Source organism: Zingiber officinale, chromosome 2B (assembly GCF_018446385.1).
Source record: "Zingiber officinale cultivar Zhangliang chromosome 2B, Zo_v1.1, whole genome shotgun sequence".
NCBI lineage: Eukaryota > Viridiplantae > Streptophyta > Magnoliopsida > Zingiberales > Zingiberaceae > Zingiber > Zingiber officinale.
The window spans coordinates 153820618-153837954 of NC_055989.1; the positions used below are offsets into that span (position 1 = coordinate 153820618).

A 17337-nucleotide genomic window follows, 5' to 3' on the forward strand; every position below is an offset into this window, starting at 1 on the left:
CGCTGTATTGGTGCAGCAGGGCTGCATTTTTAAATTTCCGCAAGTGCTCTTCCGGGTCCTTGCTCCCGTCATATTCTCCGATCGATGGGGCTCGGTAACCCTTAGGCAGTCTCTCATTTAAAATTCTGGCCGAGAAAGGTACTTTCTCGTCCGGATCTTCCGGGAATACCTCAGGTGCGATAAGGGCTTTCCCCTTCTTCGAATCTCGTGGTAAGGAACTCTCGGCCATGGAGGCTTGTGGTTGTTCTTTCTTGAGGCTATGGCGCCGTGGCTCTGAATGATAATACCCCACACCGGGCTCATGATAGGGGACCTACGGAAATACCTCTGGCTGATTTCTCTTAGAGTCCCGATCTGAAATAGGAAGAGGCTCCTTGGAAGCTTCAGCAGGAGCTTGTCGTGGTCGTGAAACAGTCGCTTGCTTCTCGGAGGCTGCTCGCCTCTTAGCCTCCTTGAAGAGCTCATACTCTCCATCAGTCATAGTGACATGAATACGGCCAGACTCCTCCATCGTCACGTTCCGGAACAGGTGATTGTGTTCCCGCAGACGGCAACAAATTTGATCCCGTCTGAAAGCTGAGTCGGATGAAGGCGGGCCTTGTTGTGCAGAAAGTTGACGGAGAGCCATTGAAGCAATGAATCTACCCGGTACCCCCACGTTGACGCTGTAGCTCTGCGCACACTCAGACGATCCCCCGAGTCATTAGAGACCAGAAACCAGGGGAAAAGTCCCCGGGTCAGGCCCTCCGACGCTCAAGTCAGGTCCTTTTTCCCCAGAAAGCACAGAAAAAGGACGAAAAGTAAAAACTAGTGAGAAATGACGAGTGAGCGTACCTGTATAAGGGACAAGGCATCCCTTTTTATACTGCAACGGAAGTTTCTAGGTCTGACGGGTGTCAGGGAATGTCGGCTGTCAGGCTTTGTCGGGTGGTTATTGACACGTGGCTCCTCTTAATAGGCTGACGGCAAAACCGAAGGTGTATTGAGCCCTGACTGTTAGCATATTCCCTGACACCTTGATTATTCGCTGATGTTCTCTGACAAGTGGTTATGATTCCTTATCTTGTTTATCTTGTAGTGTTTGGACGACGAGTCTGTATTCCGAGTTTTGTACCCCGACCTGCTTCTATATACTTGTTATCCTCGGCTGGTGTGTCCTGACCCGCCTGTTAGGTTTGTATCCAGACCTGCCGACCCGTAAGCCGGGTCTGTATACCGACCTGCTCGTATCTACTGCTATCCTTGGCTTGTACATTTCGATCTGCACGTTAAATCCTTGTCCAGACCTGTTTACTATTTACTGCTATCCATGGCTTGTATGTTGCGACCTGCACGTTAAGTCCGTGTCCTGACCTGCCGACCTGTACGCCAGGTCTGTACCCTAACCTGCATCTGATCTCCATGGCTTGAGCGTTCCGACCTGTACGCCAATCTGCTTCCCGACCTGCCGACCTGTTCGCCAGGTCTGTGTCCCGACCTGCTTACGTCCACCATCATCCAGGGCTGGAATGTCACGACCTGCACGCCAGGTCTACGTCCAGACATGCCTTTGCATACTTGTTATCCTTGGCTTGTATGTCCCGACATGCACGCCAGGTCTATGTCCAGACCTGCTTCGATCCGCTGTTATCCATGGATGACCCTTCCCGACCTACAGGCCAGGTCTGGATCCAGACCTACCTTTGCATACTTGTTATCCCTGGCTTGTATGTCCCGACCTGCACGCCAGGTCTATGTCCAGACCTGCTTCGATCCGCTGTTATCCATGGCTGACCCTTCCCGACCTGCAGGCCAGGTCTGCTTCCAGACCTGCCTTTGCATACTTGTTATCCTTGGCTTGTATGTCCCGACCTGCACGCTAATCTGCTTCCCGACCTGCCGACTTGTTCTCCAGGTCTGTGTCCCGACCTGCCTACGTCCACCGTCATCCAGGGCTGGAATGTCACGACCTGCACGCCAGGTCTATGTCCAGACCTGCCTCGATCCACTGTTATCCATGGCTGACGCTTTCCGACCTGGCCCGTGGGCCCGATCCTTGACCGCTATCGGGGTTGGTCCTTGTCTGGCTTATAATCCCATCTTTTGATCGCCCCGTCAGCTGAAACTTTGACTCTGGCCACGTAAGCTTGACTTCTGACCAGCCACGGAGGCTTGACTTCTGACCTTCCTAACCTCCAGGTCAGCTTGACTCTTGACCGGCCACGGAGGCTTGACTTCTGACCTTCTTGTGACTTTGACTCATAACCACATCATCCTACCGATCTCACAAAATATGCATCGTATCAATAATATTTATCTAAATAGGATAATAGTGACAATGAGACATTTTTCATTTGTTGTTATGTCAAGATATTTAACTTATAGGAAAAGCATTAACTAATGAAGTAGTCCATTATTTTTTATATTACAAATCAAGATCATGTTTATTTGAAAAATATGATGAAATTGAATTAATTGCTTGTCCAGAATAAAAACCTGAGTGGTAGTTTCAACTGCAATTTATCAAAATACCATGACAGCACTTAGTTTTCATAGTTATAAAAAGACATTTATTTTCTAAAACAGAATCCCTAAATTGCCCTTAAAAGAATATCAAACGAAGGCATGCATCTTAAACTATTTAATTTTGCCTACTTCATAAAATACTAAATAATTTTTAATTATTCATTCATTTTATACAGATAAAATAAATAATAACTTATTTGATATGAAAAATATATCCGTGTTACCTAAAATAAGGAGTCAAGGAATCCTTCATGCTCTCGTCATCCCAATCCAAGTTGTTCCACCAATGGTGTTCACCGTGAATCCCTTTTAATCTGTTCTTTAACATTTCAGCCCTAAATGATAATTTTTTGAGCTCTGGGCAATCTTTCACATCTATATATTCCAAGTAGGGAAAATGGAGTTGTCGGTTTGCAATGCTATTGAGGTTTGGCATTTTGTCCAAAACCAAGGTCTGGATGCTAGAGATAGTGATGGAGTTGGAGTTCCCTACCTCACTTATTAGTTCCTTCATTTTTCGACAAGATTCTATCGGTAGAAAATTAAGGCATGGTAGTTGGAGAACCCAAGAAACATCCTTCAACATGGGGTAATTAGAAATATATATTTCACGAAGGTTATAGAGTCGAACTCTCTTCAATGAAATCTCTACCAATAGTTCTAGGAATTGAAAATGGAGACGCTTTAAACATCCAAAACTTGATTCCCGACCCATGCCTACAGCCAACACTAATCTGCATAATCCGAGACACAATGTTCAGAATTTCAAGCTTGTCACTTACCCTGCAACCCCATTGTGGAGTGCTCAGATCCATTACTTGCTCATGTTTTGAAATATTCTTTCCATCCAAAGTGAGTCCCCATATGGAGACATTTGGTAACATGTTGAGTTGCTGAATGTTATCTGTTGTAGCATTAATGTTAATTCTCACACTTAATTGGTGACCTCCTTTGAAAGATTTCAGCTCATCCCACCACCACTTGGGTACAAGAGGATTGTTACTTATATCCAGCCACTTGAGCATTAATAAATTGGATATCGTCCCATTGGGTACAATCTTAAGACAGGTAGAACTTAGAAACAAGTACTCTAATTTGCACAAGCAACCCAACTCGGCCGGCAGTTTTGCAACAGGATTGAAGGAGAAGTCTAAATATTGAAGCTCAGTCAAGCTACCGATCTCCATCGAAAGCTCTGATATACCACAAAAACCAAGATCCAAGTATGTCAAATGAGGTATGCTTGTGAACAAACTTGAAGGAATTGCTTTGAGGCCTATGTTGTTACGGAGAATCAACATGGAAAGTTTTGAAAAAGTGGAAGCTCCATACTCTTGTAAAGAAGTAATATTATTCATATGAATGATACTCTCTCCGCTTGTTGTCATTCTTCTTGTCTAGGCAAATCACTCAATCCGACTCCTGCTTTTACAATCCATTTTCTTTTGTTGCTCTCCAAACCAAAGACCATCAACAATGCCATGTCTCGGATGACATCGTGCATCTTTACAAGCGTATCCCCATAAGAAGAGTCCATGTCACTACATTTCTCTAGCAAGGATGTAGCCATGAGAGCTTCTAAGTACGAGCATCCTTTGGCTAAAGCTTCATTGATCACATTAAATTCAGAGATTATACCGCAACCTATCCAACACGGTATCAACTCAAACTTATTGATCTTATGATCTTCAGGCCACAAAGCGCAGCACAAGAGGCATTCTCTTATGGAGTCATTCTCTAAACTGTCGTAGCTCAGCTTGAAGGCTTTATACATGACAAACGAATCTTCTGGAAGACATACGGTCGTCCATTCATGTTTATCCCTTATTTGATTGAGAGCGTCATTCCAAACTTCCCAAGACTTTTTCCCTGACAGGGCTCGGGCGATGGTGACAAGAGCTAGCGGAAGACCAGCACATTCTTTAGCAAGTTTTTCAGCAACGAACTTAATTCCAGCATCTGAGCTGAGAACATCCCCATCGCTGTTCTGCTCAAAGAGTTTCCATGCTTGATCTGAATCCAGACATTTGACTTTGGTTTTCTTTTCTGCTTTCATTTGTGCACACACTATCTCACTGCGGGTCGTGAACACCACAACTTTACGCGGCTGCTGCTGCTGGCCTCGCTCAGTAGCTGAGTGTGCCATCCCCAATAGTTGAACATCCACATGTTCCCAAATGTCATCGAGAAGCAACAAGCAGTTCCTGCTCTTCAAGAAACTAAACAGCTTATCGCCACAGGTTTGCTCATCGTCATTCTCCTCCAGTGTATGCAGTTTTAGGCTCTTAGCAATATCAATCTGGAGCCTTTTCAATTGGCAGCCTTTGGAGGCCACAACCCAAATGACGCGATCAAATATGGTATGCTTAAGAAGATAGTGTTGTTGGATCCTCTTCAACATGGTGGTCTTACCGATACCGCCCATTCCTTAGATGCCTATGATGTTGCCTTCTCCACCATCGACGTAGCCCACAATGTCCTCCACATCCGACTCGATCCCAACAGGCGATCGGTGTGAGATGGGAAGCATCAGGGTGGGTTCCGGAGGCCCGACTGTGGCAATCGGATCCAGGGCACCAGCTCGGCTCATCAATTCATTAGCCTCGTCGAGTTTCTTCGCCGCTCTCCGGATGATGGAGCAGCAGTTTGATGACTCTATGATGGGAACATCATCTCCTGCTTGCTGTGTTGGGTTACTCAACGTGCCGCCAGTTCGATTGAAACAATTGCAACTGAAGCAACCTAACGAAACACAGCAGTGGACTGATGCTTATATACAAAAGCAGTAGCAGCTTGTATAAATTAAAACACAAAGAGTGGCAATTTGAATTGGCATGAAAAGGAAAGAGGTACGGGAGAATACTCACGCATGCTTTGGAAATCCTGGTCGATGTCAGCCACTTTGCCTTCCAATATCTCCACCTCTCGTAGCCACTGGCTCACTTCGTTGGTCGGAATTTTCCCTTGACGCTCCGCCTCATTGATCTGGTTTTTGATGTCGTCTCTTTTGCTTCTCAATCTTGTCTACGTTGAGATTTAATTTGATGCACGCCATGGACGATCGAGGAGAAGCTCTACTTTGTTGACTAGCAATATGGTTAAGAGTTAATCTGGGGGGAGATGGCAGAGTTGGGCATTGGCAATTGCAAGATTACAAGTCGGAGGAGACAAGAATAAATTAAGTCTATTATGTTTATGAAAGAGGCCTCTCAACTGCTAATAATTAAGATATCTGTTAGCGTAAAAAAAATTATTGTTCATCTTAAACAATTTAGGATTATCAATGCCACAATGTAATATAGATTGATAAATGATTAGAATATTTTATTCTAATGCAACCAACTGCCCTTTATGTAGAGAGGTAATAATAAAATATTTGTGAGAATAAATTAAGTCTATTATGTTTATGAAAGAGGCCTCCCAACTACTAATTTGACAATGTTTCGTGGACAATAGTTGATTGACTGAAATAATAATAATAATAATAATAATAATAATAATAATAATAATAATAATCAAAGTATCTATTAGCGTGAAAAAAAATATTACTCATCTCAAACTATTTAGTATTTTTGGTCCCTGTTAAAATATAGATAGATAAATGATCAAGATAGTTTATTCCAACACAACAACCCTTTATATGGAGAGGTAATTTGCTAGAACAAAAGGTCATAATGCTCATCCTAAGATGTCCAGTATCATTGGCTCCTGGTTATATACAGGTAGATAAATAACAGAGATAGTTTGTCATAACACAACAGCCCTAATACAAGCTCAACCGATGTTGAAGCCCAATATAAGCCTTCAAACTTCAAACGGTTATAACTTTTGACTTGAGATTCGGAATTAGGTTCTGTCTATCGTCACGCGTGTAGAATTCGAAAATCTACATTTGTTATTGTTAAAACTATAACCTCCAAAATTCAACCCCAAATTCCACCGTTTAAACCTTTTCAGAGTCTTTTTCCTATTTTTGGTTATTTTCATGTTTTGTGTATTTAGGGTAATATTTATATTCTTGGTATTTATTAGAAAGGATTTGTCTTGATCCGCGTCTTGATTTAAGTTAAGATAATTTCTTTCCTTTTCGATAAAAATCTATTTTCTTTTTTTACCATATTAGAATTAAAATATTTTAATTATAATTTCTTTTCTTTTCGGATAAAAGATCTATTTCCTTTTTATAAAAGATTAGAATTAAGAACTATTAATTGTAATTTCTTTTCTTATTTAAGTGTTGTGGTATATATAAAGTCATAATTAGATATTAAGGGATTAACTCTCTAATTTTAATAAAATGTTAACTAAAAATTTATTGGAGTAACTAATTATATAGTTACCAACTATCCCAATCCCTAGGATATATGAGATGTTTGTGGAAAATAATAAGATGGTTACATTTGTATATTATCCAAGGGTTTGTTTGTTTGTAAAAAAATTAAAAATTAAAAATAATTCTAAGAATTGTTTTGCAAAGAAAAGTAGTTTCTATATTTGCTTCACAAAGAAGGAAAATTCTCCTCTAGGCAAAGAGGGGTTTGTGGATTATGAGAGAATACGATTCATTTTATTCTCAATCAATCACCAACAACTTACGTGGGTTCATCTGGTCTAGTTTGATGGATGAAATAAGTTGCTATTAGATCTCAATCTACTATTCTTGCCTAATTGAAATGTGCTAGTTCAACCAATGGACGGGTTTAATTATATCGCTACAATGTCATTAACATCATACCACCCTATTTACACTACCAAATCTAGTTGGTCATCTAATTAATTTGTTTAACTTCAGGATAACTAAGGGAGAAATGGGATCTCAAATTAAATTAGAATTTAGTTTAAAGAGTTAAGTAAATATTGAATTTGATTGCCGTGTCAACATGGTCATATATATTAAAATAAAACTCTATTTATTGATGAAATAGGTAGACACTATCAAATATTTAAATCTCAAGTCGCTCCAAAGATCTCAATCATGAAACAGCATCATTAACTTTTCCTCTAATTAATTTTAAAGTTCACACATTCTCCGCAAGTTGCAATGATGCGTGTTCCATGCCTCAGGATTAGGTGTGATGAAAAAAAGTGGGACGAACTTCTTATAAAATAAGTGCTCAAATTTCATCAAAGTTACATTATACTTAGAGGAGTTTGAAAAACTTATAAAATTGGACCGTCCATTAAAATCTATCTGTGCTTCAACTGTTAACCAGACATTTAAGATTCGATTCCCAGCTACAACAAATTACAAGAGTGATTTTCCTCCGGTGGAATAACAAACCTAAGAATATTGGTCGTTGGATGTCGGACCGCCAGTGCTTCCCAATTTAGCCTTTTGACCTGTGGAAAAATTTCATGGGACTCGATCAGTCACTTCCAGGATTAGTCAATTCGAAGAGCTGGATACCTAGATTAAAAAAATGATGCTTGTTTCATGCCCCAAGGCTATGGTGTGATGGTAAGAAGTGAGATATGTTGGTGCAATCGACCTCAGATCAAGATTAACCGAATTAACCAAACATGGAATAACTCGAGTTTGGGTTTCAATGTTTGATCAATATTTAGTAAGAAGTCAAGTAGATCAAGGTTGATCGGATACTTGGCTAGAAGAGAAAAGTCCAAGTGGGTCAAAGTTGACTGGATACTTGGTGATCGAAAGTTCAACAAGGAAGTTAACAAAAGAAAAGTCAAAGTGAGTCCAAGTTGATTAGACATTTGGTGATTGGAAGTTCAACAGGAGTTGGTAAGAGAAAAATGTAAGTGGATCACTAAGAATCGGACACTTGGCACGAGTGAGGAAATCCTAGTAGATCAAAGTTGACAGGATACTTGACAATAACAAATTAAATCCGGGTAGGCTGAGGTCAATCGGATACTAAGTAACAATAACGGAAATCCAATAGATCAAGGTTGATTGGATATTGGATAACAGAAAGTCTCAGTAAGTCACGGATGATTGGATGTTGGGTAAAGGAAGTTTTGGTAGGTTGAAGTTAACTGGATGCTAGGCAAGATGCAAATTCAACATTGAAAAGATTGAAATTAGGGTTAGCAATCGATTGGTAAGAGGTAACAATCGATTGATAAACATTAAACCCAAAATTTTGGGTTTGTTGCATCAACAATCAATTGGTGAGATTCACCAATCGATTGGTAAACCCTAAATCAAATTCAAGATCTAGGATTTAGAAATTGCAATTGATTGGCAAAGGTGTCTAGCGAATAGAAAGCTTAGAAATCAATTAGTGTAATTGATTAGACTAAAGCAATTGATTGGAAGAATTAATTAGAAAAAGGTGACCAACGAATAGAAAGCTTGGGAATCGATGGGTGCAATCAATTGATCAAACAAAATATCCATTTTATAGATTTAAACGGTCGAATCTGGCATAACAATCGATTGATGTAAAGTCAATCAATTGGTAGGCAGACTTCATCCTGATTGCAACCCTAGAAAAGGGAGTTTCTTGGAAATTGAACAAGCAATTTCTTGAGGGTTTAAAGATGAAGTGTTGCTGCATGTTTTCACCACCAAGAGACAATCCAAAGTAAATAAAGAGCAAGTAAAGTATGGTTTCCATTGTAAAGTCATTTCACTTTCATTTGTATTTGTATTCTTGTGTCTTATTATATTGTTGTGTTCTTGTAAGAACAAGATTGTAAGAAGTTTCTCTGCCTTCGGAAGTGTTCAGGAAGTAGATTGTTATAGTAGAGGGAGATCACTAGGAGTTGGCCGTGGATTAATCGCCTTACGAAAACGGATACCAATTAGTAAAACCTCGTAGTTGTGCATGTGGAGTCAAGTTTGAATCAAGATTTTCTATTACGCATTCAAACGACGAGCACAAGTTCAAGACGAGAAGCGATCGAAACTATTCACCCCATTCTAGCTTACACGAGTCATAACAGGACAACCTTCCTTGACAACAAATCTCACCAAGAATATATTATACCTGAGGAGTTTGAAAAACTTATGAAGATGGACTATCTATCAAAATATATTTGTGCTTCTTGATTAAACCTAGTGGTTGGTAAGAAGTTTTTATAGAGCCCAATTAAAGTAAGAGTTAAATACCTTAATTACTAAAAAAACCGAAAAAAAAAAAAATGATGCGTGTTCTAGTGGTTGACCTTGCTGTCTTCCCGAAAGGCAAGATGCAGTATTGAACCAGCTAGTCAAATACAAATAATTTAATTAATTTCTTTAAATTAATAAATTATCTTTTAGAGTTTAATTGAGTATAAAAATTTGATTGATTGATTACTTGTCCTCTAATTTCCACCCGATATGATATTTCATATAAAAATAGAATGATCCTCATCTCAATTAAGAAAGTAAACTCACTACTGCTTTGGAAATCCTAATTGATGGCCTTCCAATTCCTCCACCTCACGTATCAAATCAGATTCTTTATCCCAAGATTTCTATATCTCTGTATTTTCTTATCGATCGGACGGGCATGATATCCTCGTGATGTACATTGTATCTTTAAGATGTGATCTAACCCGTCCGATTGATGAGGAGATACAAGGACACAATAATCTTAAGACAAAGGATCTAATCTACTAGCAAACTTCGTTGGTCATAATTCTCCCCTCATGCTCCCCGCTCCACCTTGATTCTTAATATCGTCTCTTTTGCCTCTCAATCTTGCCATTTCTTTTTCGAACTTCTCAATACTAGATTTTGGCCTGCCCAATCTCATTGATGTCCATAGTCCACTTGGGCATGCAATTGTTGACATCTTTGTTGAGATTTATTATGGTAAACGCCATGGACGGACGAGGAGAAGCAAAATAAAGATAAGTAAAAGTCAAGAGATTGGTTTGTCTATAGCCCTAACTAAACCATCCCTAATGAGAAGTAATATTGCATGTCATCATCAACAAGAATAAATAAAAATAAAAAAATCATTAGTGGTTGTTGTTTCATGCTTCAAATCACTATTTAAAATTAGATATAAGAACAATTGCCTTTGCTGTGTATTATCGCTTTACATAAGGCAACCACTTCCTTAATGTGTCCTAATTTAATTAATTAATTAGTTAATTAATAAAAAGCATAAAAGCTATGAGAGTGAACAACATGGGTGGACTACGCACTCAATGAGGCTCATGATCAAAAACACAATTAAAAAAAATTAACTCGATGTGATTCTTGTAATCCCTCCACTAACTGAGGCTAAGGGATAATATAAATTAATTCTTTAAAAAATAATAATTCATTCATCCATGCACATCCATACAAAGAATAAAAAGATGCTGTTGAAATCTTATTTGTTGTATTTCAAAATTCTCCCCGAAGATATCAAAATCATGTTCATTATTCATAATAAGGCTTGACATGGATTTTGTGAAAATTATACTATTCCATTTCATAGTCAGAATCTACATGGATATTTACTTTAAATTGCAGAGTAAAAATATCTTCTGAATAGAGCCCTGGATTAAAAACCCTTTCTTTTAATTTAAAAATTCAAGATGAATGTTATGAACCAATAAATTAACTTAACCATCAGTTGGGCTCCCGTACTATAGCCTCGGTAAGCTAATACCGGGCCCCACTCATGTTTGCTCTAATAAATTTTACAGTTAATTTCCAGCGATCTAAAATATTTTGTTAGAAGTTTGACTTCTCTCAATGCAAAAGACTGTTATTTTAGGATAAAATATCCTCATAATTTATCTATATGTATATTATTGTGGGAGTGATGATATTAAATTGGGATGAATGACATGATCTTTTGCTCCAATAGTAAAATGAATTTTTAAAAAATTCCTGAGCCTAAAACTTTTGAGCTGGATTGGTATTTATAATTTCATTATAGCTTAATTTACGATTTCCTTATTTGTTTTGGCGCTTAAAATCTAATTTATCGGTTTGATTTAACATTTCTTGTATAAATTTTTTTAAAAACTTAATTAATTTATCACATAAAAAATCAAATATGATAAAATAATTAGATATATATATCTATACGGCAATTTACCAAAGGACACACCTAAAGATTTAAATTTACCAAAAGACGTACGCTACTTTGACATTTACCAAATTAAACACTTGTTTAATTGCATTTCCTATTTTACTCTCCTGACATTTAACTTTTTCTACCATTTTCTTTTCTTCACTATATTTCTCTCTCTTTTTTTTTTTTTTTTTAATAAGGAGAACATATAAATAACATTAATCAATTTTTAATAACATTTTAATACATTTGAAGAAGCAAAAATAAACAATGGACACCATATTTGAACTCCCTACAATTTCAGAAATCCACTGAAACTAAAATGAGTGTAATCGGAGCTCTCTAGGTCGATCATATCAGGTCCACGTTGGGCTTGATATGAGACCATATCAGGCCCAACGTGGGACTTTTTACCGATTCTTTGATTTTACATGTTAACATCAATGAAAAACCAAAATAAATAATAGACATCATATTTGAACTCCTTGCAACATCAGAAATCCATAGGAATTGAAATGAGCTCAATCGGAGCTCTCTAGGTCCATCAGTGGGTTTTGACCCACTGATGGACCTAGAGAGCTCCGATTGAACCCATTTCAGTTCCTATGAATTTCTGATGTTGCAAGGAGTTAAAATATGGTGTCCATTATTTATTTCGATTTTTCATTGATGTTAACATGTAAAATTAAAGAATCGGCAAAAAAACCCCACGTTGGGCCTGATATGATTCCATATCAGGCCCAACGTGGGCGTTTTTGCCGATTCTTTGATTTTACATGTTAACATCTATTAAAAGCCGAAATAAATAATGGACATCATATTTGAACTCCTTGCAATTTTAGAAATCCATAGAAACTGAAATGGGTGCAATCGGAGGTCTCTAGGTCCATCAGTGGGTTTTGGCCGAAACCCACTGATCGACCTAGAGAGCTCTGATTACACTCATTTTAGTTCCAGTGGATTTCTGAAATTACAGGGAGTTCAAATATGGTGTCCATTGTTTATTTTTGCTTCTTCAAATGTATTAAAATGTTATTAAAAATTGATTAATGTTATTTATACTTATTAAAAAAAAGATAAGAGAGAGAAGAGAGAGAAATATAGTGAAGAAAAGAAAACGGTAGAAAAAATCAAATGTCAGGAGGGTAAAATAGGAAATGCACTTAAACAAATGCGTTATTTGGTAAATATTAAAGTAGCGTACGCCTTTTGGTAAATTTAAATCTTTAGGTACGCCCTTTGGTAAATTACAGATATATCTAACATCTTTGACAAAATATATTCATCGATCCATCACCTTCCGCATTTGTATTTTGATGTTAGCAAAATATATTGGAAAAAAGATGTTTAATTGTGTTAGATCAAATGAAAACTGACAATTATCTCTTGTCTCGTCCAAAAATAGAATTAAAACTCATGAAAGAAACACAATTTATTAGAGCAAATGAAACTAGCTAGCTAACTTGAAAACACCAAACTTGAAAGTTGGCTGATCATCCATTACTGAAAACTAGCTATCAAATTTCTTTAACACTCTCCCACCATGAAGCAAGGCGTAGAAGTGATCAGATTTTGAAAAGGCGGTCATGGCCATACTATGATAATTTGTCTCAGCCGCAACCCAATTGTTGTACTTTAAGATCATCCATCGCTCATAAAATTTAATACTTATATAGGTTTGAGAAGCTAAGGCGGTCATGGCCTCCACATATTGGCGCAATTAGTATATGTGTGAGTATTTATTCTAATAGGTTTGAAAACAATTTCTAACTTAGTACAAAATGTTTTATAGATGCTTGACCTCCCCTATAAAACAAACCACTTGGAATTGATCCCTTCGCATCTGTCTACCTTTTTTAGTTGTTTCAGAGCAAATGATATACTAATTCATAATGAAGTAAAGTGTAAAGGACAGAATTGACGATAAGATTTCAAAAATAATAGTTTTTTTATCAAACTCAGTAGATAAATTTTTAAAATACTCTAATCATATATCACAGTTTTAAAATTATTAAGTACCATACCCACTTTTCATTTTACCCTCATCCTTAAATCAATTGGACTGGAAAAATTTTTCAGTTGAATTGATTTTTTTCTATGTGTTTGAAAAAATTCATCAGTCAGTTTCGACTAAAATCGACTAATGGAGCTAAAGACCTCGAAATGATATGAAATCAATTTCTATATATTCGTCTAATTCTTCTGATTGTAAAAATACTATCAAATATCAATTTGATCTAATATATTGAGAGCAGTGATTTTTTTTTAAATACGAGTATATTCAAAAAATTAATTCATTTTTAAAAAATTGTTGCTATCAATATATTCCGTCAAATTGATGTTTGATAGTATTTTTATAATCTAGAGAACTAGATGAACACATACGAACTAGTTTCATGTCATTTCGATGTCTCTATGTCCATCAGTCGGTTTTGGCCGAAATCAGCTGTGGATTTAAAGACCTCAAAATGATATGAAACTAGTTCCTATGTGTTCGTTTAGTTCTCCTGATTGTAAAAATACTATCAAATATCAATTTGACTCAATATATTAAGAGCGGTGATTTTTTTTAAATATGAATATATTAAAAAAAATTAATTTGTGTTCAAAAATCACTATTCTCAATATATTACGTTAAATTGATGTTTGAGAGAATTGATATAATCATAAGAATAAGAAAACCTCATAGAATCTAGTTTCACTTCATTTCGAACTCTCTAGGTCAACCGATTTTGGCCGAATGAACCTACATTTATTTTATTTAAGTTCATTCGGCCATAGTTTAGAAAAAAACCACTGCTCTCAATATATTACGGCAAATTGATATTTGATAGTATTTTTACAATCAGGAGAACTAGACGAACACATAGAAACTGCTTTCATGTCATTTTAAGGTCTTTAGGTCCATTAGCCAATTTCGGCCAAAATCGGTTGATGGACCTAAAAATCTTGAAATGACATAAAATTAGTTTTTATGTATTTGTCTAGTTTTCCTGATTGTAAAAATATTATCAAATATCAATTTAACGTAATATATCGAGAGTAGTAATTTTTTTAACACGAATGTATCCGAAAAATTAATTTATGTTCAAAAAATCATTGCTCTCAATATATTTGGTCAAATTTATATTTGATAGAATTTTTACAATCAAGAGAACCAGACGAATATATAAGAATTGATTTCATATCATTTCGAGATCTCTAGATCCATCAACCGATTTTTGTCGAAACCGGCTGATGGATTTTTCAACAGAATGAAATCGATTCAATTGATTTATTTTTCCAATTGAATTGATTTGAGAATGAGGGTAAAAAGGGAAGTGAGTATGTAATTTGGTAATTTTTGAAACTATAATACGTTAGTTTCAAAATAAAGAGGTGGAGACGAAGAGACTCTATTGTGTATGGATTGTTTGTCCCACGTTAGAAATCTCTTGACTTTATTGTTGGTTTAAATTATGACACATGCATTGATATTGTAAACATATGCATGGGGAGAAATTCTCCACTACAAGAAATTTTGGATTTAACCACACCTAATAGACAACAGTTTTTCAAGAAATAGTTGTCTTTTGTCCATTTAACAACAGTTTTATTGAAAACTGTTGTTGTTCACCATAATGTTTTTTAAATAACAATAGTTTTTCCTAAAACTGTTGTCTAATGTGTGTCAAAGACAACGGTTTTAAAAAACTATTGTCTTTTAGTGTTGCTTATGTGATAATATACAACAGTTTTATTAAACTGTTGTCTATTGAATGTTGTTGAATCCTAAAAGTGGGAGTTTATTTATTTAATAACCTACCCATATAAATCTAAACAATCTCATGTTTTTTCCCCATTCCTTCTCTTCTCCTGCCGATCTCACCGTCACCGCGATCTCCTCTTCATTGCTGACCTCCGACGCAGCCGCTGCTGCCCTCACATTCCTGAAGCCACAGCCATCGCCAGCTGTCGAGGGTGTTGTCGGTTACTCCCAGTCACCGCCGCCCTTTCCCCTCTCCCGTGCCCTAGTTTACTATTACAGTCGCACCGCCGCCATCGCAGATCACGCTGGCACCACTCGACTACCGCTGCCTCCTCGCGCTAGGGCATCGCCATCTATTCACGGTGTCGAGCCCAGCCTGGCAATGTCGCCGCATTCCTCTCCACGCGCTGCTCACCCTGGAAAGACGCCGCTTCGTCTCGCCGTCTCCGCCAGCGTGACCAAGCCGCGATCCGCAAGTGCTTGACGCTCCGACTAGGCAAAGCAAGGTGCATATCAGTTCCGACAGAGACATTGAAGGAGAAAAGGCAAGTACATTCTGCTTATATGGGTATGGGATTTGGCTGGACTGGATAGATAATAGGGAAGATTGGTTCTAGGGTTTATTGGTAGGATGTTCGGTTTTATTGAGCTGCGATTTGGGATGTTTGAGGTGTTCTTGTTCAATCTGTTGTTCTTGTGCTTTACTTCTTTTCTCTCGGATTTCTGCAGTAGATTTCGAAGTTTACTTTGCAGGAGTGAATGCTCATTGGGGATCTTTGGGTTGTTTTGAATTCTTATAACAGTTATTCAATTTTGTTGTGAAGAGTTTGTGTGATTTACGGCAAGGGTTCTTTGTACCTGTGTGTGTTTGTGGATTGCAGAGTTCTGGTATGAAAATCGGTACACCAATGGATTTGGTTTTGGATAACTGAAGGTGGTATGCAAGATAACTCGACTATGTTTTGATGGATCGGCTTCCTGATTTTGAGATCTATTTTTCTTTTCCATTTATGGAACTCTTTATTGATCAGATTCTTTGAACGAATTTTGTTAGGTGGCTTACTTGATGCTCCTGCTGTATTGGGCTTCCTTTCTTACCAAAGTATTGGTTCTGCTGGAAGGTTGTTTGGAATTGGTGATGGGGTTGTGGCCGAATTTGGGAAGGGTTGTTGATAATGTTCTGGGCTTTAGTGGTTAACTATGAATGGGTGGTATTGTTTGTTAGCTAGGTGTATTATGCAACTACGGATATGGTTAATGGATTAATTCTTTTCTTTATTGATGGAATTGTTTTTTTCTCCGATTTCTAAAGTATATGGCAAACGGTACCTTTATGAATGAAGTAACAAGTGCAAAGAAAGAGTTGCTTTGATGCTATAACATAATGCTGTCATTGTGTTCTAATTGAATGCTAGGATAGGTTCAGTAAAGGATGTTTTTGGTATTTACACCTATAGAAGAGTTTTTACCAACTTCTGATAAGTGTGAAAGTATGCTTTTGGAAGAAGAATGTTTGTTCTTTCTACTATTGAGAGTTAATTGTTAGTTGTTTTACTTATCTTTCCTTTGCACCAATTAGAATGTTAGTACTGATAGAATCATCAACCTCACTTTTAGCTCTTTTAGTAGCAGATATAAAGTTATGTGGTTCTTCCTTCTAAAGTTAATTCTGATCCAATAGAAAACTGCCTTTAGTATTTAATGCAACATGCTGGAGATTTAGTTTTTCTATAATTCTTTCTATACCAATTGTCATGTATGCTAGTTTTATTGTTGGAGTTTAGCTCTTTTATAGAAGAAATTCTTTCAGTACCAATTACCATGTTAAGTTAGCTTTATTATTGAAGTTTAGTTCTTTTTACAGATAAACTATCTGTAAAAAGTGATTGTTTGAACAATTTTATAGCATGCATCTTGACAATTAATATAATTTTGAAGATCACTATCAAGGAAGAATGTTCAAACGAAAGTAAAGGCTAAGGAGAAGAAACCATATACTCCATTCCCTCCTCAGCCACCAAGCAAGGTGAAGTTATTGTTGCAATCTGTGAACATTAAATCTCATATTAGACCTTCACACTTATAGATCATTAGTCCTTTTATTTTCCTTGACTAGTT

At 37.0% G+C, this 17337-nt stretch overlaps 2 protein-coding genes across 3 annotated transcripts; both read right to left on the minus strand.

Annotated features, from left to right (window-relative positions):
* Positions 1–2537: 2537 nt before the first annotated feature.
* Positions 2538–5682, minus strand: LOC122047956 (probable disease resistance protein At1g61300). Of its 2 annotated transcripts, none has more exons than XM_042609500.1 (2): positions 5373–5682; positions 2538–5247 (listed from the first exon to the last, which is right to left on the minus strand). In XM_042609500.1, the coding sequence occupies exon 2, from the start codon at positions 4928–4930 to the stop codon at positions 3890–3892; it is 1041 nt and encodes a 346-aa protein (XP_042465434.1). In that variant the 5' UTR covers positions 4931–5247; positions 5373–5682; the 3' UTR covers positions 2538–3889. The 2 variants fall into 2 exon arrangements, with proteins under 2 accessions (XP_042465434.1, XP_042465435.1); XM_042609501.1 differs by having other exon boundaries at positions 2538–5268.
* Positions 3123–3806, minus strand: LOC122048892 (keratocan-like). Its single transcript, XM_042610408.1, has one exon. The coding sequence runs from the start codon at positions 3804–3806 to the stop codon at positions 3123–3125; it is 684 nt and encodes a 227-aa protein (XP_042466342.1).
* Positions 5683–17337: the final 11655 nt, after the last annotated feature.